The following is a 27347-nucleotide window of genomic DNA, read 5'->3' as shown; positions in this document are numbered from 1 at the left end:
GGGGAGGGCAGAGCCGCACCGCCTCCTGGACACGAATCAGTTTTCTGGTCTCAGAGCCGGGGCCGCAGCCGCGCGTCCCCGCAGCCCGGCGCTCCCGTGCGGAGTCTCGGGGTCGGCAGCTTCAGGCCCCGACCTGCCGGCCATGCACGTGCGTGGGGGGCGAAGGAGCGTGCACGGGCCAGGCGCAGGGGGCCTCGGAGCCGTGCGGCGCGGGTCGCGGTGGCCCTGCGGGCTCCGGCGGGTCCGCGCGATGCTGGCCCAGTGTCTCCTGGGAGCCGCCCCGTCCCCATCCTGCCGCAGAGGCATCCGACCCCCGTGCTCCTGTCCGGGCTGCGAGCGCAGGGGTGAGCACAGGGAGACCCTCAGTCCCCAGAGAACGTTTGTAAGTAAATTCGAAGAACAGAGGCTGGCTGTGGTTTGCTCCCAGCGTCCACCTGTGTCTGGGCAGGAGTCGTCCGTGCGGGTGTTTGCAGAACCCCCACGAGTCCAGAACTGCACCTGGGGCCCCTGCCGACTGTCCCTGAGGACTGTGGCTGCAGGTGTGGGTATCGGGGGCCCCTCAAGAGGGTCCGGCCCTGGCAGGAAGAAGGCAGCGCTTGGCCCGGGCTCGGACACGGATGGGTGACTTCCCTACCAGTCACAGCGTCCACCACCCTGGAGCTCTGAGACTCCGTAGACACTGGTCGCTCTTCTGCCTCTCAGAGCCTCTCAGAACCAGACTCAGGTGGCAGCACTGGATGGGGGCCCAGTGCCCCCCCCCCCCCCCCCCCCAGTGCTGCGGGCCAGCGGGGCCAGCACGCCTGCTCGGGGCACACGGCCCTTCCGTCCCGGGAGTGAGGGCCTGGGTTGTCCCTGGCTGAGAGGGGCTGCGGGAGGACACCGTGTTTCTCTGACCCGCACAAGATGGCGACAGCAGAGCCTGCGCCCCGGGAGCAGATGAGGGGTTTTCATGAAAAGCCATGAGCGGCCTCCCTCTTCCCCCCAGAAGGCAGCGGAGAGGACATTCTAGAAGCACAGGAACCCGGAGGGGGGCTGCCCACCTGACCGGGTGACACTGCAGTGTCCAGGCCCATCCTGAGATGGCCGGAGGACAGGATCTCCACGGGCTCGAGGCTCCAATTCTGACTGGACGCCTGAGGCTGAGCTTGACAGGAAGAGAGGGCTCCCGGCCACGCGGGCACGGGGCCCCCAGCAGCCTGCTCCATTTCCTTCCGGGGCAGAGGGAAGAGGGACAAACACTGCCCAAATGCTTGCTTCCTTATGTCGGGGACTTCGTGACACAGGCACCGGCCGCAGCCGGCCCGGCTACTCCCTCTTCCAGACCCAACAACCCACTTCTGGTCACACAACCAAGAGAAACCCATGCATATGGGCAGAAACAGCATCACTGAAGACCAAACGTACCGGGGGGAGCGCGGGGGGGGGGGGGGGGGCAGGGTTGCCTGGGGCTCAGTCAGGTGAGCGTCCAGCTTCTGCTCTGGTCACGATCTCACGGTTTGTGAGTTTGAGCCCCCCGTCGGGCTCTGTGCTGCCAGCTCCGAGCCTGGAGCTGCTTCGGATTCTGTGTCTCCCCCTCTCTCTGCTCCTCCCCTGCTCAAACTCTGTCTTTCAAAAATAAATAAAGATTAAAAAAAAAAAAAAAAAAGAATAGATTGCCCACACATAAAGCAGTGCTTCTCGACCTCGGTACTGCTGACCCGTGGCCCTAGGAATCTCGTGACTGGTTTCCTCCACGTTGTAGGGCGCTCAGCAGCACGCGCGGCCTCCACCTACCGATGCCGGCAGCGCCCCTCAGAGTGGTGACCGCCACCGTGTCTGCGCGTCGCCAAACGTTCAGGGGACGGGGCGAGACCACCCCCGAGAGCCGCTTACGGACAGCGGCGAAGGCGAACGAAATCCAGCCGCGGTGCACCTGGAACCGCATGGCTCTGCTCGTCTAAAGTTCACCAGAACAGGAAGGCAGAGCTGCCGTGCGAGCGGCCAGCATGGGCCACCGCGCAGAACCCCCGGGACGCGACGGTTGCGGGGGCTGCCGCGAGACACCGATTCCTGACCTCGGCACTGACTAAACGGGGAGGCTCCGTGACCACTCACCACAGTGAATGTGTTCTGTGCGTCTTTTGTTCCGTTTCACAAGTAAGCAAATTCTTAAAGAAAGACATGTCTGCATTTTCCCCAGGAAGCCAGGATGATATTCCAGAACATACTTTAGAAAACGGGGTGCCAGATACCAAGTTAAGATGGCGATCTGAGCCTTTACCTTCCAGTCAAAATCCCCCCAAAACGAGAAAGGCAGATGACAAATTCAAAGGAGTCCCGGTCTCTCACAGATCGGACTCTCGGACAAATGAAAAAGATGAAAGAGGGCGAATTCACTCATCCGATGGAAAACAAAGCAGGGCTTCTAGAACAGCAAAGACAGACCTTCAAAAACCCCTGTAACAGCAATAAGAACACTGGAGCGGGGCCGGGGGAGGCTCCAAATCGACAACCAACACGGTCAGAACCCTGGAGATTATCCAGGGCTCGTTACAATCCAAGGAGTGATTATTCTGGAAAAAGAGCTAAATCTCTGCAGCAAGCCGTGTGTCATTTCCATTCCCGTTTCCATTCTCGGTCCAGCTCCACGGTAGTCTTGAAAACCGGCAACCCGGCAGGATCAGAGGGCTCGGACTGAGCGTGGGTCTCCTCGGGCGTCCTCCCATCTCCAGGACACTGTCACCACTGGACTTGTCCGGCAGCTCCCCGGAAAAGCCCCATTCCTGGAGCTCACTGTGTGACCAGACTCAAAATTCACCCAGTGGGAAAAAGCCATTTCCCCACAGGTTGTGTCAAAAGCAATCAACTACAGCTGCCTGAGATGATGACACCGGGGACAGCAAACGAGCCCGGCCACAAACTCGAAAAGCAAGGTCTGGGGAATGAGATGTCCACGGTACGCCGACCGACGCTGGGCCACGTTCCTAAGGGTCTAGAAGGCCACGTGCACGTGCGGGTCTGGGCACAGGCTCAGGAAAGAACTTAGAACGTCCAGTTTTCTCACTTTTGGCTAAACTTGAAGCCTGTGGAGGCAGGAAGCGGAGGCCGACGGGAAGCGAGCCCCAACCCGACAGAAGAACCTTTGGGGAAGCGTGGGGGAGACTTGCTGGATCAAGGCTTTTAAGGAACTTGCTGTCCCATCACTAGCTTAGCAGCAAGCTCACAGCACGAAGACAGCACAGCCCTCATGCGACACAGAACTTAGACTCCACAGCACCAGTCGAGGAAAGTCACTGAGCAGGAAGCAGAAGCTGCAGCCAACAAACAAAGTAAAATAAATCTGGGGAACTGATTTCCAGAGTCACCATGTTATATTATTTAAAATATCTACTTTCGGGGCGCCTGGGTGGCGCAGTCGGTTAAGCGTCCGACTTCAGCCAGGTCACGATCTCGCGGTCCGTGGGTTCGAGCCCCGCGTCGGGCTCTGGGCTGATGGCTCGGAGCCTGGAGCCTGCTTCCGATTCTGTGTCTCCCTCTCTCTCTGCCCCTCCCCCGTTCATGCTCTGTCTCTCTCTGTCCCAAAAATAAATAAACGTTGAAAAAAAAATTAAAAATAAATAAATAAATAAATAAAAATAAAATATCTACTTTCAGGGGCGCCTGGGGGGCTCGGTCGGTTGAGCGGCCGACTTCAACTCAGGTCATGATCTCATAGTCTGTGAGTTCGAGCCCCACGTTGGGCTCTGTGCTGACAGCTCGGAGCCTGGAGCCTGCTTCGGATTCTGTGTGTGTGTGTGTGTGTGTGTGTGTGTGTGTGTGTGTCTGCCCCTCCCCCACTCATGCTCTGTCTCTCTCTTTAAAAATAAATGCTAAAAAAAATTTTTTTAAGGCAAGAAACTGGGAATTCGGCAGTTGAAAGTGCAGGAATGGAATCTGAGTGAACAGAAAAGGACCTGAAGATAAGTCAGTTGCGATTATCAAATTGAGGAACGGGGGGAAAAAAAAAAAAGAATGAAGGAAAATGGACAGCGTTTCGGAGACCTGTTGGATGTGATCAAGTGTTCCAACGTATGCGTCCGGGGGGTCGCAGAAGGAAAGAGAGACAGGGGGAGAAAGACGGGTAATTGTCTGCGTCGACCGGATAGGCCACGATGCCAGGATGCGGTCAAATGTTATCGACTGCAAACGCTTCTGCGAGAAAGAAGGTGGGTGTCAACGGCTAGAATCTGAAGCAAATGGCCGTCCGTAAAGCGGATGAGGCTCGAGCAATCAGCCAGAGGCCTTGGCGGCAAGTGTCCCCCAGGGAGGAGGGAACGCTCCAGCAGACCGCTTTCAGACCAGAACGCGGCACCCGCTCTTCCCCGGTGTCCAGCCTGCGGCCTCACCTGAGATCCCGGACTCGGCAGGCTCCGCAGCCACGCACACCGCTCCTCCGAGTCCGTCCCTCCGCCCGGCCGCCTGCCGTTGCGCCCGTTTTCCTGCAGAACCCCGATGCCCTTGGCAAAGACTCAAGATCCAGCTTTTAGGAATCACGTTCAAATAACGAAGAGAAGTCGTGTCTAAAGAATATGACGGGAGTCAGAGAATGCCACTCACAAAACAGAGGATACAGATAAAGAATTTTTTTAAGATGAAAATTGTTGAAAAGCGCCACAACTGAATTTGAGTCGGGGGAAGGATCCACAAACTTGAAGACAGGTGAAGTAAGTTGGTCGTGTTTATATCTTTATAGGTCTATCTGCATCCAAAGTGGGGCTCGAACTCGCGACCCCAAGATCAAGAGTTACATGCCCGACCACCTGAGCCAGCCAGGTGCCCCCGGCTGGCTTAGCTGGCATAACTGCGAGAAAAAAGAGAAAACAAAACCTGAACAGAGTCTCAGAGACCTGCTGGGTGCTCTCGGGCGCGTCCGTGTGCCCTGGGAGCGCCTAGAAGAGCGGAAACGGGCAGAAGGCATATCCGAAGAAACGCTGGCCCAAATTCCTCAAGTTTGACAAAAAACAGTAACCTGTATCCAAGAAGCTCAACGAACTCCAAGCAGAGTAAACCCAAGAGATCCACACGTAGACGCGTCATCATCTAACTGTCAAAAGCTACAGAAAAGAAGATCTCGAAAGTGGCAAGGGATGCCCTTTGAGACGCGGGAGGGAACACGGCCCAAACTGCTCAAAGACGACGATGGCGGTGAGCGACCCCTTCCCGGAAACGGAGAAATCAGGACGTTTCCGGATCAACAAAGCCAGAATTCACCGCCAGCCCACCCGCCCTTCAGAAATACTGAAAAGTGTCCTTCAGGCTCGATCAGGAAACACCGAATAGTAACTTGAATCCGCAGGAAGAAATAAAAAAAACCACTGGTTTTCGTCAAAACTGATGAACCGGCCAGATGCCCCGCAACCTTTGTTTTTAATAGCTCAAAATTACAGTAAAATGAGCAGTAAATGGAGTACCAGAAAATGCCTAGAACAAAAAAGAAGGTAGCAGTAGAGGAACTGAGGAACAAAACAGATTTGTGACCGAAAACAGCAAGAATGTCGGAGGGTTTGTCAGTAATTCAAGTGCAGGTGGATGAGACTCTCCCGGTAAAAGGGACAGGGTGGCAGGCCTTACCTTCCTAATTATGGCTCAACCACGCGCTACCTCCACGGGGCTCCGCAGAGCCCGTCGGGCCGGAGACGCCACACGCCGGGGCCCGGCCCTTCCCGAGGGGTCGACAAGCACCCGGAGACCCACCCGGAGACCGTGCACAACACCGCGAACCAGCCGGGCGTCCAGCGGCCCGGCCGCCGCCGCAAAGGACCTGTTCTCAGGTGCAGGCGGAGGCTTTTCCGGGAGAGACCGTAAGTCGGCCGTGAAAAAGCCCCAGAAAATTTTAAAAGGCTGAGCTAATACAAAGTATGTTCTCCAACCACAATAGAATGAAATCAGAAATCGGTAACGGGGAATCTGGAAAATTCAAAAACTATGTGGAAACTAAGCACCACGCTCCTAAACAAAGAAGAAATTACAAGGGAAATTTAAAAATACTTTGAGATAAATCAATAGAAAAAAAATTGAGCTCCCACACCACACAGTTAACGAAAGTGGGGGAGGGGCGCCCACGGAGGCGGAGGGGGGAGGGGCGCCCACGGAGGCAGAGTGCTTTTCTCAGTAGAGCCACTGAGGCTGAGGCAACCAGGAGGGGCCCGGGCTGGGGAGAGGCTTCGGGAGCTGCCCAAAGGCCGCGAGGGGTGCAGAGCGGAGGGGGGGGGGGGGGCCAACTGCAGCTCACGGTGCGGTTCACCCGCGAAGTGAGGCGGAACACGCCCTCCCCCACCTCTGCGGGACCCGCGGAGGGACGACAGACGCGCTGGAGTCGTCGGAAGCAGGCGCCGCGGGTCAAGGTCGTGAGCGGCCCGAGGGGGCCCGGAAAACACCAGATTCTGGAGTCCTGCCGAGCCAGCCCGGAGCTCGCCTTTGCCAGAAAGCGGACAGAGAGAGGGGACGGCAAAGGAGAAACCTTTTCTTCCGGGGATAGGAACTAGGAACGGAAGGGGAGCCCCCGATGCTCCTCGGATTCTCGTTCCCTCCGCCGGCTCGTCGTCTCCGGGCCCGGCAACTCTGCAGCAGCACTGGCGCCCCGGGTCCAGAGCTGGGGGTGGCACTGGGGCAATGCTCTCAGGAAGGAAAACGTCCTCTGCCCAGAGCAGCTGTGACACGGAGAGGGTGGGGCCAACTCCCAGGGCTGTCTTCTCCACTGTCCCCTGCATCGGCCTGAGTTCGCCCCAAACAGCCCAGGTCCGGCCAAGTTCGTGGCACAGCGGGGTAGCCAGAGGCCCGTTTCGGCCCAGAGGCTCAGAGGGGGGAGGGGAGAGAGACGCACGGAAATAAAGAACCAAGAGAGAAGCTCAGAGGTGTTTGAGCTCCAGGGTGCAGCCCCACCCAGGCCCCACGGAGCTGTTCCTCAGGAGCACACCACACACTGTGGGGACAGGACAGGCCCGCCCAGGTCACAGGCGGCCATCGGGGACATCAGGCTTTGAGAGCTCAACGGACTTTGGAAGCACGGCCCACAGGAGGCAGGCGGAGCCCAGCCTGACTCCGTCCAGGTGGGCGGCCTGACAAAAGAAAAGGCGCCATCCTCATAGTTTGGAAACAAAACCCAGGATCCCCTAAGCCCAGGATACGAGAACAAATTCTTCAGCATATGAAAAGCACAAACGTTTCAGTCCACACGGGAAAAGACAACCACACATGCCGATCCGAAACGGCATGGATGTTGGAAACACCTGACAGACACGTTAAAGGAGTTTTACGCAAATACTCCCAGGAAGCATTCCTTCAACGACCGTTAAAACAGAACTTTGCATAAAAGAAATAGAAGAGACAAAGAAAACCCAAGTTGAAATTTTAGAACCGAAAAATAAAGTGAGGAAAAAACCCTCACCACATGGACAATAGCAGAAAGGGGAGAGTCAGCAACCTTGAAGACAGGTCCGTGGAGCCTTATTCGATCTGAATTACAAAGTGAGAAAACACTTGTTACTTATTTTTTTCTTGAACAGATCTTCAGTGTTTGGGGGACACCAACAAAAGCTCTGACATTCAGGTCACTGGAGTCCCAAGAAGGAAAAGAGAAAGAGGAGGGTGGTGAAAAACACTTCAGGAAGTAAAAGGCTGAAAAATGTTCCAAGTTAGGCAAAGAGAAAAACCTATGATTCAAGAAGCTAAGTAAATCCTAAAGAGAATAAACCCAAACAAATCCTAATCGAACTACTGAAAACTAAAGAAAAAGAAACAAATGTCTGAAAATGAGATTACGAAAGCAACCTCATCTCCAATAGCTTCACAAAGAATAAAATGCTGAGGGATTAACTTAATCACGAAGGTGAAAGGCACGCAAGTGAAAACTACAAAACAGCGTGGAAAGAAATGAAATTAAACCCAAGTAAACGGAAACACGGCCCATGTTCACGGACCGCGAGGTCAACGCTGTTCAATGTCAGCACCGCCCAAAGTGATCTGCAGATTCGGTACCGTCTCCATCGATGTCCTAAGGACAAGTTTCTTCGCATAAATAGGAAAACCGTCCTAAAACTCGTATGGAACCTCCAGGAAACCCAAACAGCCAAGAACACAGCGGGCGCACTCACACCGCCTGCCTTCAAAACCACCCCAAAGGTACGGGGATCACGGCAGCGTGGGGTGGCCACACAGACAGACGCGCGGGCCAGTGGGACAGGAAGTCCGGGAACAGACCCTCGCACGGGTGGCCAAACGACTTCCGGCCAGCGTGCCGAGACCGTGGGAGGGGGAAGAGGTCGGTCTTCTCGGCACCCGGCGCTGGGAAAACTGGGCGTCCGCAGCCCAGAGCACGCACTTGGACCCTCCCCTCACACCATCACGCAAAAACTCGCTCCAAGCGGATCAAAGACCTACACGTAAGGCCTGAAACTGTAAAACCTGGAGGAACACGGAGGGCAAAAGTCTCGCGACACTGGATTTGGTTATGATTTCTGGACGGGACGCCAAAGGCACAGGCAACAAAAGGGAAGACGGACAAACTGCACTTCATGAACTTTTTTTTTTTTTTGCATATAAATAAATTAGGTTTATTACTGAATTTTCCCATTGACATTATAGAAAAAAATTTAAAAACACTGAAATTTCACACATTATGGCAGGCCAATAGTTTTAAACATCCTTTATCAAAAAAAGCACAAAAGTGACATTAGAAATATTTGTTGAGGGAAAGCAGAGCATCTGACGGCAAAGAAGTACAAATCCAGACAACGAACGGCACAAACACAGCACTCACAGGGCCGTCGCCACCCAGAAGTCACTGCCCGCGTCGCCATCTAGGTTCCGTTTGAGACGCTACACACGGTCTGTCAATTAGCCTGTCCGGGCCCCGCCTCCCTCTTGTCCGAAAGGAGCCGCTGCTGGCATGAAGGAGGGCCGTCCTCCGCCCTGCTTCCCGAACAAGAAAACGGTTCACACACACAGAGATGGCTTTGGCGCTTTAGCCCTTAACCCTGCCCCGAACCACGTGACTTGAAAACTGGGTCCTCACGTGATGTTTTGGGAACGTCACATCCTGTCCGCACTTTGCACTTTTCTTAACCTACGGCACGTACGGTAAGATTCTCTGATGCCGAAACAAAACAGGTCAGGCCTCCGTAGCAACTCGTTCGGAGAGCTTTCTTCTTAATTCTCACCGCACAGTTACCACCCCGTTTTTGTTTCGGCTCCCTTCTCGGCCTGACTTAAGGCTCGGGCTTAAGGCGAACGGTCGAGTCTTGGCGGGAGTCTCTTGAGGCCGAACACACACACCTGCTCTCTCCTTCGCCCCGTCGGACGACGTAGCGTCTTGTCCGGGTGATCAGAGACAGAGACACACGCGCACATCCAAGGACAGCACCCGGAGCCTAGGCGGCTGTCCCCTGCGGCCCGGACGGCGTCACCGAAGCGACGGGGGGGAGGGACACCGGCGGCCGCTGCAGGAAAGCCCTTCCCGGCGCCGTCCGTGGGCCGGACCGCGCAGAAGCCTAGCGGCTCCAGCCCTTGCGAAGGAGACGAGAAACCAGTGCCACCGCCGTGGAAGAGCCCTTCCTCTCTAATCTCAGCTGCATCTGACAAGCAGACGTCAACTGATGTCGCGACGACCCCTAACGGAGACGCGTGCCTGTTTCGCACCCGAAGGGAGGTGTCTCAACTCCGTAAAACTCTGCCAAAACCCACCCCTGCAAATCCCGGGCACGACGCGGCAGGAGCCAGGGCGCAAGCCCCAACGACGGATTCCCTCCCACCACCACTTGCGCGGCCTGAGCTGGTTTCCACCGGCCGAGGGTGACCCCCCCCCCCCCCAAAGCGGCATGAAAACCGGAGTCCGCCGTGACCTGCCGAGTGTCCGCTTTGACGTTAACACGGCACGCTCGGCGGCGCGGGCGCCTCCTTCCGCCGGGGCCGGGCACCTGCGGCGCCCAGCAGCTCGGAGCTGGGAGAGCCGTCCTGCGCCGACCTCCACCGGTTCGTCGGGGCCGCCCGAGACGTCTTCTCTCGGAGATGCCTCGAATCTCCCCAGACCACCGCTTTCTTTAGCTGAGCTTCCCACGCTTAAGCCACAAGTCGGTAACTTCGGCGAGACGCACGCCGTGGCCGAGAAGTAGACTTCTCGGCCTGATGTCCCGCGTCCCTCGCGACAGCTGTGCTCTGAGCCGCGGCCACCAGGTCACCACCGCCAAGCGGCAGAACTCGAATCATAAACTGACACTTTCTCTCAGGGCAGCCACGGCTCCCGACGGCCCCGCGCGGCGCTGACCTTCAGGAGCATTTGTAAATGTCGTGCCGCCAAAGACACTGCCCGCGGGGTAAAAAGGCAATCCGCGGGACGGGAGAAGACACCTGCAAATCGCGCCTCTGTGAGGGACCACCCGGGGTATATAGGGAACCCCTAAAACTCAACGACAAAAACGCAACTCAGTGCAAAAATGGCCAAAGGGCTCGAATCCGCCTTTCGCCAAAGAGAACGGGCTTCACTATTGAGCGGGTACGGAGTCCCGTGTTAGGAGGCAAAAGGGCTCCGGGGACGGGTGGTGGGGACAACATTCTGACTGTAGTCAGTACCACTACACTGTCCCCTTAACAGTGTTTAGGATGGTGAACTTTAGGGTATGTGGATTTTGACACAACCTACGAAAGAAGAAAAAGGTACGTAAAATGAAAACATTTATGTCACACGGAGGCGAAAATCATCTCCAGGAAACGCAGGCTGCGAGATCCATTACAAGAGGTCCTGCAGACAGAAGGAAAACGGCGTGAGACGGGAACCCGCATCCACGGAGAAAAACGGTTTCCGGGACGTGAACTGCACGGTTAACCACAGAACACCGATCTCACACCTTGGCTTAAAGCAGAACTGCCTGTTTAGAAAGGAAACATGCATCACGGGCACGACAGCACACACGACATGAGACCTACAAGAACAGGGACAGGAGCATGGGAGAAACGGCCGCGCGCCCCTGTAAGGTGCGTGCATGAGAAGCGACACCCTGTCACTAGAGGGCAGGCTTTTTAACATCTTAACATTACCTGCTTTTAGCCGTATGTTAAAACCCCCAAAGCAGAGCACAGAGCAACGAAAGTATAGCTAACATGACAACAAGAGAAATAAAGTGAATTCATAAAAACGATCCCAAAGCAGAAACAGAGGGAAAACGAACAAAGAGACGGGAAGGACAGCGTGGCGACGGACTCAGTCACATCAAGTGTGAAAGTTCCCAACATCCCAACCAGAGCAGACACAGTTAAACGGGATGGAAAATCAAGACTCGACTCTACGCTGCCTACAAGAATCCACTTTATGGGGCGCCTGGTGGGCTCAGTCGGTAAGGTGTCCGACTTCGGCTCAGGTCATGATCTCACGGCTTGTAGGTTCGAACCCCACGTCGGGCTCTGTGCTGGCAGCTCGGAGCCTGGAGCCTCCTTCCGATTCTGTGTCTCCCTCTCTCTCTGCCCCTCCCCTACTCATGCTCTGTCTCCGTCTCTCTCTGTCTCTGTCTCTCAAAAATAAACAAACATTAAAAAAAAAAAAAGAAATCCACTTTAAGTAGAACACAAGCAGGTTGAAAGTAAAAAGACGGAAAAGATAAACCGCACTAACGCTGGAGGCGTGATGTGGGGTTTACAGATCCATTTTTCAAATTCAAAGGAATAAAGTTTAAAAACTCAAAATATCCTGGGGCCCCTGGGTGGTTCAGTCAGTTGAGCCTCCGACTTCAGCTCAGGTCGTGATCTCGCGGTTTGTGGGTTCGAGCCCTGCATCCAGCTCTGTGTTCACAGCATGGAGCCTGCTTGGGTCTCTCTCTCTCTCTATCTCTCTCTCTCCCTCCCTCCCTCCCTCCCCCACTCGTGCACAAAGTTTCTCTCAAAAATAAATTTAAAATTTTTTTTTTAATTTTAAAAAGAAACAGATGAACAAACGACAAAAGACAAGAAACACACTCTTACAGAGAACACACTGGTAGCTGCCAGACGGGAGTTGCAGGGGGAGGCGTCAGATACAGGCTGGAGGGGCGAGTATCATGATGGGTGCGAGCGAGCAAGGCAGGAACTGCTGAATCACTAGATTGTACACCTGATGCCAACAATACTGCACGGTGGTTTTCTTTTTTTTTAGTGTTTTTATTTATTTTTGAGACAGAGAGCACGAGCAGGGGAGGGGCAGAGAGAGAGGGAGACACAGACTCTGAAGGAGGCTCCAGGCTCCCAACTTTCAGCACAGAGCCGGACACGGGGACCGAACTCACGGACTGTGAGATCGTGACCTGAGCCGAAGTCGGCCGCTCAACCGACTGAGCCCCCCAGGCGCCCCTCGCTGCGTGTTAACTACACTTAAATGAAAACAATATACAATCTGAATAGTTCTACATCTGTTAGACACTGGATGTGTAGTTTTAAATATTTCCATTAAAAAACCTTCTGCTGCCTGATAGTTTCACTGTCGAATACCACCAAACACTTAAGAAAGATAATAATACAAACTCTATAGAAAATCTTCCAAAAATATTGAAAAGGAAAGAATATTTTCCAACCCACTCCATGAGGCCAGTGTTATCCTATTTGGATACACTACGTATCCAAATAGCCCAGAAAGAGGCAAAGACCAACCATAGACCAGTATCCCCGATGAACAGGAAGACAAAAATTCTAAACAAAATTTTCATAAACCAAATTTAACAATCCACTAAAAGGATAACATATCATTACAAAGTAGGCTTTATTCCAGGAGTACAAGGTTGGTTTGACATTCTAAGTTAACCCGTGTCATTCACCACGTTAACAGAGTAAAAAACAAAGTGATAACCCTATTAACAAAGGTTAAAAAAAACGACAATCCATGTAGATTCAGAAAAAGCTTTTTACAAAATCCACGTCTGCTTGTTTTTTACGTGTGTTTAAGTAATGTCCACACCCACAACCCCGAGATCAAGAGTCACACACTCTCTGACTGAGCCAGCCGGGCGCCCCCCCCCCCCAACACCCATAAAACTCCCAGAAAACTTGAATGAAAAAGGAATTTACACGCCCCAAAAAAGAGCCTCTATGGCAAAGCTACAGCTAACATCATATTTAATGGTGAAAGACGGAGTGTTTTGTCCTAAGATCAGGGCTGAGACAAGGATACTCTTTCTCGCCCCTTCTGTTCGGTGTCGCACAGGTCAATCCAGCCCTAAGAATAAGGCAAGCAAAATAAAAGGTCACCAGATTGCGAGGCAAGAAGCGTGACGGTCTGTATTTCTAGGCAACATGGTCGCCTACTGAAAAATCAACGCAACCGTTTGACAACTGCTACCGGATAGAAGATCAGTCTGCAAACCGCCAGCATACACCGCAGCGCAAGCTGACGCGAGTCAACACGAGCCACTGCTTCCTGTCTGTTTTAGAGAGAGCGTGCGCGCAAACTGGGGAGGGGCGGAGGGTGTGGGGACAGAGGGTCCGAAGCGGGTTCTGCAGCTGTCGGCACAGAGCCCAATGAAGGGCTCCAACTCCTGAGCCGGGAGATCGTGACCCGAGCCGGGCTGGAGTCTTGACCAAGAGCCCGGGCGCCGCGCTGCTTCGCATTTAGCGGAACGGCCGAAACGACGACGACGAGTGTGCTCGCACCCGGGCCAAAGTGCGTGCCGGTGAGGGCGTGGAAGAAACGCCACCCGGCGAACTCGTGGCGCAGACATAAAACGGTGCGCCGACTCGGAAAACGGGTTTCTCAAAAGAAATTGCAGCACAAAAAAATGGTGACCTGAAAGTTCCAAAACCCCATCGCTCCATCGCGGCAATGGTTAAGCTAACAAAAACAGGATCAGCCTCTCAGAACTCTGGGATCCAGCTTAACGTGTAACAACCAGGAATGCTCAAAGAAATAAGCCCCTGAATTTGGGTCACGGGGTGTAGGCGGAAACCATCTGGAGGAGCCCTTTGGGAACTCTGGAGGCCGGATGATCAATCCGCAGCAAGTCTTGATGAAGGGTCCAGGCAATTTCGGTGCAGCTCCGCCTTCCGCACGCGAGCACCCGCCACCTCGCACCCCTGCCGTGGGGGCCCGCGCTCCCGGAGGGGCGCGCTAGCCGGGCGTGTGCAGGGAGGACCTGATCCCCAAAGACAGGGGTGCTGGTTGCTAATGGCTGTTTTTGTGACTAAAGGGCCAGAAAAAGGGACGGTGGCCCACTCCGTGGGCTGAAGTGGCTTTCTGGAGACGTAAAGAAATCGTATCTGTTTTCTGGTGGTGGTGGTGGTCCCCCCCCCCCACCCCCGCCCCCGCCCCCGCCCCGTTTTGGGAGCCGCACGTTTAAGGGAATCGTCAGGTCGCTGGCTGACTGCACAGCTAAGAGGAATCTCAGCGGCTCCCCCGCCACGAGGAACACACACTTGGCAGGGATCACCTGGCAAAGTCACAAATGAACAAATCCAGCCTTCGAGAAACGGCAACCTTTAAAAAATGCGCAAAAATGACCCACAGAGTTACCACAGCATGGTTCCCAAAAAGCCGCTCCCCGAGAAAAAATTATAAAACAGAAAGAAACCGGAAACTTCGTCTCATTCATAAGGGAACGTCTTTTGGCAGAAACTATCCCCGAGGAAGCACAGACGTCGGCATCATCGTAGGTGTCAGGCAAACTGTATTCACTATGTTTTTATTTAATTTTTTTTTACCGTTATTTATTTTCGAGACAGGAGAGAGAGACAGAGCGCAAGCGGAGGAGGGGCAGACAGAGAGGGAGACACAGAACCCGAAGCAGCTCCAGGCTCCCAGCCGTCGGCACAGAGCCCGACGCGGGGCTCCAACCCACAAACCTTGACCTGAGCCCAGGTCGGATGCTTCACCGACTGAGCCCCCCAGGCGCCCCAGTATTTAATATGCTTAAAAAGTGTGGTGAAGGCCGTGACGGTTGGTTTTTTTCTTTGTTTTTTTGTAATCCAAGTACCAGGCTTAGGCTTTGATCCCGAGGTGTGCACTGCAAAGCCAGCTACGCCCCTAGATAAGAAACCAGGTTGCTTCCCCTGACGGAGGTTCCTTTGTTTTCAAGATCTTGGTTGATTTGGGGGGCGCCTGGGTGGCTCAGTCGGTTAAACGTCCGACTTCAGCTCAGGTCACGATCCCATCTCACGGCTCACGAGTTCGATCCTCGCGTCAGGCTCCGTGACAGCTCGGACCCTGGATCCTGCTTCGGATTCTGTGTCTCCCTCTCTCTGCTCCTCCCCCGCTCGCACTCTTGTCTCTCTCCCAAAAATAAATAAAACATTAAAAAAAAAAATCAAGATCTGCCTGACTTTAAAGTAAGTAAATAAGTAAATAAGTAAAGATCTTGGTTGATTGTGAAAACTGACCATTCGAGCCACTTATTTTTTTCTCTTCCTGCACTTTAATTCTAGCTTTTATGTTTGAAATTCGCCAACAGTGAGCCCACAAAACCCTGCCGTCAACCCCGAGAAAAGCGGAACCGCAGGCCCGGGCATGTGCTCTGTCCGCAACCCTGACGTACGGGCCCCCCGCTGTTCTGTGTCACTTCCAAGTCCTGTAAGTGATAAACTTTTAGGTTTTTCAAAGTTTCCTGACGGTTATTGCCGAAAGACATCTTGCAATCATAGTGCGGACCACGAGGACCGGTCCTACCACAATACCGGCTATGGACGGGCCGACACGGCACCAGACAATCAACCAGAGGAAACCACGGATAAAGGGCTGAACTAAGTCAGGAAAACGATGTGTGGTTAAATGGCGACATTAATAAATATTTTAGAAAGGAACCAAACAGATTCTGAAACTACAAAGTACAATAACTAAGATGAAAAATTCACTAGAAGGGGGTCAGTGGATTTGAGCAGACCAGAAAAAGAATCCGCAAACTTGGAGACAGAAGAAATTATTCAGACTGAGAGGCAGAAGGAAAAAAGGATGAGGAAAAATGAACAGAGCCTGAGAGACTCTTGGGACCACAAAACACAGCAAGACATGCATTACAGAAATTCCTGAAGGGAGAAAGGAGCAGAGAAATATTAAAGAAATGGCCCCAAACTCCCACATTTGAGTAAAAAGAGGAACATACGAGTCCAAGAAGCTCAGTCAACTCCAAGCCAGATAAACTCAAAGCCAACCCAACAAACACGAGAGTCAGATGGCCGAAGACACGCCGGAGAGCGGTGGGAGAGAAGCGAGGCATCACGTACAAGAGACCTCGGGAAAAGCGACAGCCGACTCCTGTTCAGACACCATGGAGGCCGGGGAGCAGTGGGAGGACATTTTTCAAGTCAGAAAAGAACTGTCAATCGAGAATTCTGTATCCGGCAAGATGGACCTTCAAGAGTGAAGAAAGAATGAAGACATTTCCAGAAAAATCAGAGCTGCAATAGTTCATCACCAGACCTGCTCCACAGAAGCGCTATCAGGGGTCCTTCAGGGTGAAACGGAAAGACACTGGACAGGAACTCCAAGTCGTGAGTAAAAACGAGGGGCACCGCTGCCTCAGTCGGCCCGGACGCCGTAACAAGACACCACGCTCTACGTGGCTCAAACCACATTTATTTCTCTCAGTTCTGGAGGCTGGGAGGTCTGAGCTCCAGAGGCCGGCAGGTCTGGAGAGGGCCCTCTTCCTCGCTCGTCTTCACACGGTGCAGAGAAAAGCATCCCTCCCCTGTGTCCTCTCACAGGGGCAGCAATCGCATCCCGAGGGCTCTACCCACAGACCTAATCACTTCCCACAGGTTTCGCTTCCAAATACCAGATGCTCCCCAATACACTGGAAGTTAGGGCTTCGATGCGTGAATTTGGGAGGGGCGCAATTCAGCACGGAGCACGGGGTGAAGGGACTCGCGCAGCTAAGTATAAAAACCAGCATTACCACGTCCTCTGTGGTTTTAATTCGTTTCCTGTAGCATTTAATAGGCAAATGCACTAAGTCATTACAAGTCGATGTTAACAGGCACACAAGCTACAGATGTGAATTGTGACGACAACAACACAAAGGAGGCAAAGAGATGTATAGGACAAGTGTTTGTAGACTTTTGAAACTAATTGGTATTATTCATACTGGTGTGTTCCAGGTTCAGACCAGGTTGTCACGTTAACTGTAATCCCTAAGGTCACCACTAACAGATAATGAAAACACACATAGAAACAGAAAGAATGGAATTAAAATGGTATAGTTTTCAAATCAACAAAATACAAAGACAGGCTGTGATGGAGGAGCTGAGAACTAGCCAAACACATCTAAGACCAAAAACAATCGGCAGAAGTAAATCTATAAGAAACTAGGGTGCTTCTACGAACATCCAAGTGGAATATAACTTAAAAGTTGTCACAAGAGGGGTGCCTGGAGAGCTCAGTCGGTTCAGCACCAGACTTGGGCTCGGGTCATGATCTCACGGTCTATGGGTTCCAGCCCCGCGTCGGGCTCTGTGCCGACAGCTCGGAGCCTGGAGCCTGCTTCGGGTTCTGGGTCTCCCTCTCTCTCTCTGCCCCTTCTTGGCTCACACTCTGTCTCTCTCTCTCTCTCAAAAATAAATAGACATTAAAAAAATTTTTTAAGGGGCGCCTGGGTGGCGCAGTCAGTTAAGCGTCCGACTTCAGCCAGGTCACGATCTCGCGGTCCGTGAGTTCGAGCCCCGCGTCGGGCTCTGGGCTGATGGCTCAGAGCCTGGAGCCTGTTTCTGATTCTGTGTCTCCCTCTCTCTCTGCCCCTCCCCCGTTCATGCTCTGTCTCTCTCTGTCCCAAAAATAAATAAACGTTGAAAAAAAAAAAAAATTAAAAAAAAAAATTTTTTAAGAAGTTGTCACAAGAGTCAAAGAAAGATATTACAGTTAATCTTAAAAAGGAAAGTCCGTCAAGGAGATATAACAACCGTAAACATATAAACAGAGAAACAGACAGTTCTACAGCAATAACTGGACGTTTTAGGTCCCCAGTTCCATAACAGATTGAGCAACCAGACAGAAATTTCAATAGAAGACTCGAACCCATAGGCTAAGCAGACATCTGTAGAACGTCTCACCCAACAACAGCAGAATAAACTCTCTTCTCAAGTGCACATGGAACATTCTCAAGGACAGATCACTTGTCAGGCCACACAACAAGCCCCCCTAAGTGTATTATTTTTTTTAATTTTTTCCCATCATCAATATTTATTGAGCATTTACAGTGTACTAGGCACAATAGAGCACACAGAAAACATTGTCCCTGCTCTCGGGGAGCTTACATTCTAAAAGAAAAAAAAAATACACCTCTTTTAAAATGGTATTTTTGTTTGGTGTTTTCTGCGAGGTACTAAGGAAATAGTCCGTAGGGTGAGCTTTGGGTATAACTTAGCCCCATCATTATTTAAAGAGAGGAAGAGGAAGGATTTTAAAGGCAGACAACGACAGACCATTCAGGAAAGATAGGGTTTACAAGGAGATAAACACAATCTCATCAACTAAGGAGAGATTTGCTGCGGTAAATAGGATGAGGGAAATAGTTTGTGGGAGGCAAGCAAAGGAAGCAAGGGGTCCTCAGACATGGAGTGGAGCCAGAAAAATCATGCGGCCTTTTGTCCAAGTACACGGCCACCAAAGTAGGAATGGTTGGTGACAAGACAGAAGGCTAAAAAAGGTAATCCTGTACACCTGACAAATAGAAAGAATAAAGATCAAAGTTGAAGGCAGGCTATAACAAGATCAAGAAGTCCTTAAAAACAAAAGTGATTCGGAAGCACAAAACTTAGTTAATGCTACCAATGTCATGATGGGCCAAGAACAAGAACATTGTGGCTTCCTAAGTTAGAAAATGCCATATACCAAAATTTTAAATGGAACACGGTACTTTTTTCCCGATCAATCTCCCGTCTGGAAAAAAAAAAAAACCCACGAGGAGAAATATGGGACATGGTGGTTGGGAACAGTAGTAGTTACAGTAGTAGTATTTTGTTGTTACGATAAACTTTGTACTTAAACTTGGTAAAAGCCCATTAGCTGCCAACAGGGAATAAGGAAAAAATTTCCAAAAATGAACAATCTCCTCTAGAGAAGTTACAGAACCAAAAGACTAATTTCCATGAAAAGCTGTAGAGAAAGTAGTTGAAAAGTCCATTCATAAACTTTTATTCCACTTATGTGAACTTAATACACGTGTTCGTAACAATTATGCTTGGATTGTTCGTGAAAATTTCATAAGACATTAAACAAAGCAAGCCATCATCTCAAGTTATTTCCCCGTTGACTATTTTTACAGCACATGCATGTTAGGCAAGTATCAAAAAAAAAAAATCACAAAAGCAAAAACAAAAACAAAAAGAAAAACAACCCTAGAAAAAGTTAAATACATGGGATTTTTGTTTTGCTGCTGGGCTTGATATACATAAAGTGATGGACATCAAGCAGTTCATTTTTACTGCATCTTTACTTGCACATTCGTTCTTAGGTTGCCTAAAACATTTAAATACAAATACAACGAGTGTAGCAAAAATAATGAAAGCAAACAGCAGGTAACTTTACAAATGATGGAATGTGAACCGTTTCTGCCCTCATCCAGAGCAAATTGGGTCACAACTGAAGGATCACTTCTGTAACTGCAGTCAAAGGTGTGCACATTTGAGAATGAGGACGCCACAGACGCACACGGTTCAACGTGTAATATCTACGGGACGCCCATTTCCACTACGGCCCCGTAAGTGCTCCAGACCTTAAAGTACCCACAAAAACTACACCTGTATCTGCAACCGATTACCCCTTTTGTTCGCCACCAGGACAAACCGATATGTAGGCAGTTTTCTTTGCTTAGACATGGAAGCAGTTTTAACACTGGCCCTTGTGAAGCCACGATGTACCAAAAGTACTATGCCAAAGGTTTATACTAGTTATAAAAATTCCACATCCCCATATTGGCCACCTCAAGATGAAAACAGATAACTCCCTAAATGTTAACTGGCTCTACTCCCCTAATATTGAAGATAAGAACCACATGGGAAATACAGAAATTCAAATAGAAGTAACGTAAACCTGCCATAAATCGTAAACAAAAGACTATTTGTGGGTCAGCATGGATGACAAATGACCTACTGTGTAAATTTTTTTTTTAATGTTTATTTATTTTTGAGACAGAGAGACAGAGCATGAACAGGGGAGGGTCAGAGAGAGAGGGAGACACAGAATCGGAAGCAGGCTCCAGGCTCTGAGCTGTCAGCACAGAGCCCGACGCGGGGCTCGAACTCACAGACCGTGAGGTCATGACCTGAGCCGAAGTCGGACACTTAACCGACTGAGCCACCCAGGCGCCCCTCTACTGTGTAAATTTTAGAATGAGGCAGACAAAAGCTGGAAGGCCGATTAATTTTCCCCTCCTTCTCCTGCTTCAGCTTCCTCTCCTTGGGTATCCGACGTCCACGATGTCAAGTTGTCTCTCAGTAATTGCAACATTGGCATGCTGTCTTTGTAGGACTCTTCACTTAATGCATCGAGTTCAGCAGTGGCTTCATCAAAAGCTGTCTTTGCAAGAGAGCAGGCTTTCTCCGGGGAGTTCAGAATCTCAGAATAGAACACAGAGAAGTCAAGGGCCAGACCCAATCTGATAGGGTGTGTCGGCTGCATTTCCTTTTCGCTGATCTCAAAAGCTTCTTCGCATGCTTGTTGTGACTGATCCACCGTCCCTTTCTTGTCATCGCCAGCAGCAACCTCAGCCAAGTAAGGACAGCAGTCTCCTTTCATTTTCAAATAGAAGACTTTGCTCTCTGCTTGTGAAGCACTGGGGATCAAAAACTTTTCCAAAAGAGACAGTGCATCATTGCGGATATCGCTTAGCTCGGTCTCAATTTTCTCTCTGTATTCTCGAGCCGTCTGTGTTTTTTCTCAGCACCTTCCGTCTTTTGCTCAATACTTGAGACGACCCTCGAAGATGGCCTACGGGCTCCTACAACATTTTTATAAGCAACTGAGAGACGATTCCACTCCTCATTGGGTAATTCAGCTCCTTGCTCAGTTACAGACTTCATGCAGGCTGCCGTGTCGTCATATCGCTCAGCCTGCTCGGCCAGCTTGGCCTTCTGCACCAGCTCATTTTTATCCCTGACTGGAAGTTCTGTGTCCGGAGTGGGTGGCGGCGGACGGACGGACGGACGGACGGGGGCTCGGCAGTCTCTGGGCGGCAGCGGCGAGGCTGAGACTCTGTCCCTGGATCTCGCTGCTCACAGGGTACAGCCGCTCCGCAGACAAGGGGTTCTCTCCAATCACCAGCCCCGGCAGCAGGGGCACCACACGCACCATGACGTCAAACGCTCGCCTTCCGCTCGGATCCCCCGCAACCTTCCCAGGCTCACTCTTCCTCCAAGACCCCTAACTTTAAAAAGACTGAAATAATACCAATCTTCTCTGACCACAATGGAATGCAGCCGGAAATCAGGAACAGGAAGCAAAGTGGAAAATTCCAAACACGTGGGTGTTAAGGAGCACACTCTTAAATAACCAAGGAGACAAAAAAATAAATCACAAGAGAAATTTTTAAAATACTTGAAGACTGTAGAAAGAGGTTACAGGATACAGCAAATGCAGTGTGGGGGGACTCTGTAGCTATAAGTGCCTGCTGTACAAAAGACAAATCGACAACCTAACTTTACACTTTAAGGAACAAGAAGAGAGCAAACTAAACCCAAAGCCAATAGATATGAGTGTGGGAATAAAAGGAAACTTTGTCTACAGTGGAGTCGGCCGGCAGGGGACGCCTCACACCCAGCACTGCTTTCAAAGGCAGACCCAACAGAAGGCAAGCATCCTGCTTGCGGCTACCACTCTACTATCCCAGCAGGGGAAAGGAAGGCTTCCTCCTGCCCCAGCAACAGTCCAGCCAATGGGAGACTGCTAGAGCCCAGCCAATGGGAGACGGCCATAGCCAGCCAATGGGAGACTGCTAGAGCCCAGCCAATGGGAGACTGCTAGAGCCCAGCCAATGGGAGACGGCCACAGCCCAGCCAATGCGAAGCCTCTATACCTCCAGCTTCCAGTTTACTCCAATGGACTTTTAGTTTACAACAGCCCCACCCTCTCTCCTGCCTTCTGCTATAAGACTTTGATCTGGCTCGCTAGTCTTGGAGTACCATTCTCTGCCATTCCAGAATAAAGACATTTTTGCTGGTAAAATAATTGGCAGTTTTATTTTTTTTTATTTTATTTTTTTTAATTTTTTTTTCCAACGTTTATTTATTTTTGGGACAGAGAGAGACAGAGCATGAACGGGGGAGGGGCAGAGAGAGAGGGAGACACAGAATCGGAGACAGGCTCCAGGCTCTGAGCCATCAGCCCAGAGCCTGACGCGGGGCTCGAACTCACGGACCGCGAGATGGTGACCTGGCTGAAGTCGGACGCTTAACCGACTGTGCCACCCAGGTGCCCCGGCAGTTTTATTTTTAAGGTTAACAGAAGAGATAAATGAAACAATGGAAACAGAATCAACAAAAACTGGTTCTTTGGAAAGATCAACAAAATGGGCATTTCTTTTTTTTTTTTTCTTAAGTTTATTTATTTTGAGACAGAGAGAGCACACACGGGTGCATACGGGGGAGGGGCAGAGAGGAGACCGTCCCAAGCAGGCTCCATGCTGTCAGTGCAGAGCCCGATGCAGGGCCCGAACTCAAGAACTGTGAGATCATGACCCCAGCTGAAATCAAGGGTGGGACACTTAACTGACTGAGCCACCCAGGCGCCCCAAAAATGGATAATTCTTTATACGGGCTAAGAAAAAACAAGACGCAAATTACTAAAATCAGAAGTGAACAAGAAAACAACTGGATTTTACAGAAATAAAAGAGGATGAGAGAATACTGAACAATTAAATGCGAGCATAATAGAAATCCTGTGACATGGACAAATTCCTAGAAATGCAGAGGTTACTGAAACCAAGAATAAATAGAAAATCTAGACACACCCTATACTAAGATTGAGTCAATAATCAACACCATCCTGAGAAAGGAAAGTCCTGGACCAGATGGCTTGGTGGGTAAATTCTACCAAATATTAAAGAATTAACACCAATCCATCCCAAACTCTCCCAAACAATAGTAGGGAACACCCCTTAACTCATTCTATAATTCCAACATAACCCTGATAATAAAGCCAAAAATACCACAAGAAGAAAAGCATAAACCAGTATCATAAGAATATAGATGCAAATATCCTCAAGAAAACACTAGCAAATATAATCCAGCAGCATATTAAAATTATTAGACACCATGATGACGTGTGATTTATCCCAGGAATACAAAGATGATTCAACATACAAAAATTAATCAATGTAATACACCACACTAATAGAAGGAAGAGAAAATTTCAACATCATTTCATTTCATGATAAAAACACCTAAACTAGGAATGGAAAGAATAGATCTCAAAATGACAAAGGGAACTTTGGAAAACCCAAACCTAGTGTCAGAATCAGTGGTGAAAGACAGAAAGCTCTCCCTCTAAGATCAGGCACAAGGATGCCCACTTCCACTTCTATTCAATACTACACTAGAAGTCCTAGCTAGAGCCATTAGGCAGAAAAAGAAATAAAAGTATCTCTAATTGCAGATGGCATCTTATATGTAAAACACCTTTTAAAAATCCACAAACATAACATCAGCACTTATAAAGGAATTCAGCAAAGTTGCAAACATACAAGATCGGTATCCTAAAAATCACTTGTATTTTTACACATTAGCAATGAACAATCTGAAAAGGAAACTTGTAATTTCGCATACAATAGTATTAAAAAGAATAAAATAGGGGTGCCTGGCTGGCCCAGTCGATGGAGCATGCGGGTCTTGAGCTTGGGGTCATGAGTTCAAGCCCGGGGCTGGGTGTCCAGATTGCTTAAATAAACTTTTAAAAATCTCAAATAAAAGAATAAAATACTTCAGGAATAAATTCAATCAAGGAAGTATTAGACTTGTATACCCAAAACCACAAAACATTTCTGAAAGAAATTAAAGATGATCTCAACAGAAGGAAAGACGTGTTGTGTTCAAGGATAGGGGGACTTTGTACTGCTAAGGTGGCAGTATGTCCAAATATCTCCAAAGCGTTAAACAGATTCCATGCAATCCCTACCAATATCCCAATGGTCTTTTTGGCAGAACTAGAAAAAGTGATCCTAAAATTCATATGAAACTGCCAGTGATTCCAAATAGTCAAAACAATCTCGGGGGTGCCCGTCGGCCGGCTCAGTCGGTGGAGTGTGCGACTCTTGACCTTGGGATTGTGGGTTCAAGCCCCACATTGGGTGTAGAGGTTACTTCAAAATAAAATCTTAAAAAATATACTGAAAAAGAGGAACAGAGTCGGAGGGCTCACACTTCACATACTACAAAGCTACAGTTATCAAGACGGTGTGGTAAGGCATGAGGACAAACACACCAAGAGACTAAAACGGAAAAGTCCAGGCGTTGACCACACAGCTGGCCACACCGGACGCAGTTCAGTGGGGGAAAGAACAAGTCTTTCCACGAACGGTGCTGGGCAATCTGTCCACATGCACGGCAATTTAGATGAACTCTTATCTAACACCACGTGCAAAAAGTAACTCAAACTGGATGAAAGCCCTAAATCAAAGCACTGAAATTGTAAAATGCTTAGGAAAAAAAACCACAGGTGCAAATATTCATAATCTTGAATTTAGTAAGTTTCTTACATGACACCAAAAGGATGAGCATAAAGGAAAAAGTAAATTGAACCTCGCCAACATTAAAATATTTTTGCATCAAAGGACAATATGAGAAAGAGAACAGACAACCTACAGGATGAGAGGAAATATTTGCAAACTATATCTCTGATAAGGCCCAGTATCCAGAATATGTAAGGAATACTTAAAACTGAACAAAAAGGCAAGCAACCTAAGCAAAAAACATGCAAACAATCCGAACAATCATTTCTCCAAAGACATGTATGTGGCCAATAAGCCTAGGAAAGGATGTCCCACATCACCAGCCGCCAGGGAACCGCAAATCGAAACCGCAGTGAGCTGCGTCACATCCACTAGCAGGGGGAGGGGAGTGCTCTGCCATGGGTCTTTAAACCCAGACAGACAAGGACAGTGTTGACAAGAACGTGGGCACTCCGGAGCTCGCATGTTAGTGGTGCGAACGTGAACCGGGCAGCTGCTGTGCAAAAAAGGTTTGGTGGCTCCTCAAAGTGACACACGGCCTCAGCACACGATCCAGCAATCCCGCTCCTGGGTCAGTCCCCGAAAGAACTGAAATCAGGGACTCAACGACGTGCACACAAAGGTTCACAGCGCGGATCATGACGGGCAGAAAGGGGAAACAGCCTGAAGGGCCACCAACCAGCAGATGCACCACAAACAAGCGGCGCCACAGCTAGGTGACGGAATGTTGCTGGGCCACACAGAGGACGAAAGTCCTGACACACAGGCCGCGAGCAGCCGAGTCCTGAATCCGTGACTCCGAGCAGAAGCAGGGAACCCCGACGGCCCCAAAGCGCAGGGCGGAGCGTCGGGTACAGGTGCCTGACCGCACAGCGCGATGCGGGGCCCCAGAGTGCAGGGCGGGGCGCACAGCGCGGGGGTGGGGCCTCCGGACGCAGGGGCGGGACCTCACAGCGCAGCGCAGGGGTGGGGCCGCCAGGTTCAGGGACGGGGCCTCACATTGCCGGGAGGGGAGCATAGCGCTGGGGGCGGGGACACCGGCGCGGGGCCGAGGCCACACAGTGCAGGGCGGGGCGCACAAGGTGGGGGCGAGGCCACCAGGCGCGGGGGCAGGGCCGCACAGTGTAGGGCGGGGCCCCGTGTAGGGGAGGGGCCACCAAGCATAGGCGGGGGTAGGGACGGGGCCGCCTGGAGCACAGGAGAGGAGCCCCCCTCACGTGGGCGGAGCCGTCTGGTGCAGGGCGGGGCGCACAGCGCCAGGGAGGGCCGCTGCTTGATGGGGATGCAATGGGTCCACTAGGGAAGTATTTTAGAACTCAATAGAGGGGCGCCTGCATGGCTCTGTCTGTTAAGTGTCAAACTTCCGCTCAGGTCGTGAAGCTTGGGGTCTGTGGGTTCGAGCCCCACATCGGGCCCTGTACTGACCGCTCAGAGCCTGGAGCCTGCTTCAGATTCTGTGTCTCCCTCCCTCTCTGCCCCTCCCCTGTGTGTGCTCTCTCTCTCAAAAAGAAATACACATCAAAAAAAAATTTTTTTAACTCAACAAAGAATGGTACCCCCCCCAACACATAGCTTTATATTACGTGAACTTCAGCTCAGTAAGAACTTTTTTTTTTTTTTTTTTTTTTTTACCGAGAAAGAGGAGCACAGCAGGGGGAGGGGCAAAAGGAGAGAACCCCAAGCAGGCTCCATGCCCAGTGTGGAGCCGGAAGACAGGCTTGATCCCATGACCCTGGGATCATGACCTGTCCCAACCACCCAGATGCCCCCACAGGAAGAACGTGTTTAAGCCAGGACAGTCTGACGTGCAAAAACTTGCCATTACAACACACAAGTCAGGTCCAGAGTCCCAGCTCAGAGTCAGAGAAACTAGTTCGGAAACTCAGGTGTAATCTGTAGGACCTACTGTACTTCTCTCCAGAGCAAAAACGCTGAAGGCAAACGCGACTTACCTCGATTGTGGGGAGGAAGACTCCGCCAGGGCGACGGGGCGGGGTTCCCAGGCGCGCCCACGCACGATGCCAGCGAAACTCCTAAATGCCCGCGCGCGCCCCGACTCAGGCTCCTGCTGCACAAACCCGCCATGACCCTCCAACTCCCAGCGGGGCCTTGCCTGACCCGCAGCACCCAGTATTACCGCAACCCCGCCCCTCACCTGTGGCTTGCACCTGAGTGGCCCGGACGGCCAGCCCCGCCCCGGCCGCGCCCTCCCACGAGGACACCTGCCCGCCAGACCACCCCCCCACGCCCCTGCGCGAAGACGCCCCGCCGACCACGCCCTGACCACGCCCCTACCACGCCTCTGCGCGATATCACCCCCTCCGGTCAGGCCTCCCGACTACTTCCACGCACGTGGACGTGGCCGATCACGCCCCTGAACGCAGACGCCTGGCCATCAACGCCCTTGACCACGTTCCTGCACGAGGACGCTCCCCCGCCCCCCCCATGCCCCGCCTACCCTACCACGCCTTCGAGCCACGCCTCCGCGGGAGGAGGCCCTTCCGACCACGCCCCACACGTGTACGCCCCGCACGTCTACACCCCGCACGAGGACGCCCTGGGGAGGATACCATCGACCCCACCCCCGACCACGCCCCTGCACGAGGATACCTCAGACCACGTCCCCGCCCCGTGTTCACGCCCCAGGTCCACGTGCCCGCGCCCGGACGCCTAGCTGACCGCGTCCTCCCACCACGTCCCACCACCGGGCCTTCGCAGCCCCCGCGGCAGGGG

General features: G+C 51.4%; 1 protein-coding gene across 1 annotated transcript; it reads right to left on the bottom strand.

The window, feature by feature from the left end:
- Positions 1-16178: 16178 nt before the first annotated feature.
- Positions 16179-26699, bottom strand: LOC125158856 (14-3-3 protein zeta/delta-like). The gene is given in 4 exon segments (XM_047846358.1): positions 16179-16189; positions 20269-20823; positions 20826-21161; positions 26693-26699. Coding segments are annotated over 3 exon segments (855 nt in total). The 3' UTR covers positions 16179-16189; positions 20269-20311.
- Positions 26700-27347: the final 648 nt, after the last annotated feature.

This window comes from Prionailurus viverrinus, unplaced genomic scaffold (assembly GCF_022837055.1).
Source record: "Prionailurus viverrinus isolate Anna unplaced genomic scaffold, UM_Priviv_1.0 scaffold_38, whole genome shotgun sequence".
NCBI classification, from domain to species: Eukaryota; Metazoa; Chordata; class Mammalia; order Carnivora; family Felidae; genus Prionailurus; species Prionailurus viverrinus.
This window is presented reverse-complemented; position numbering and strand designations above follow the sequence as displayed.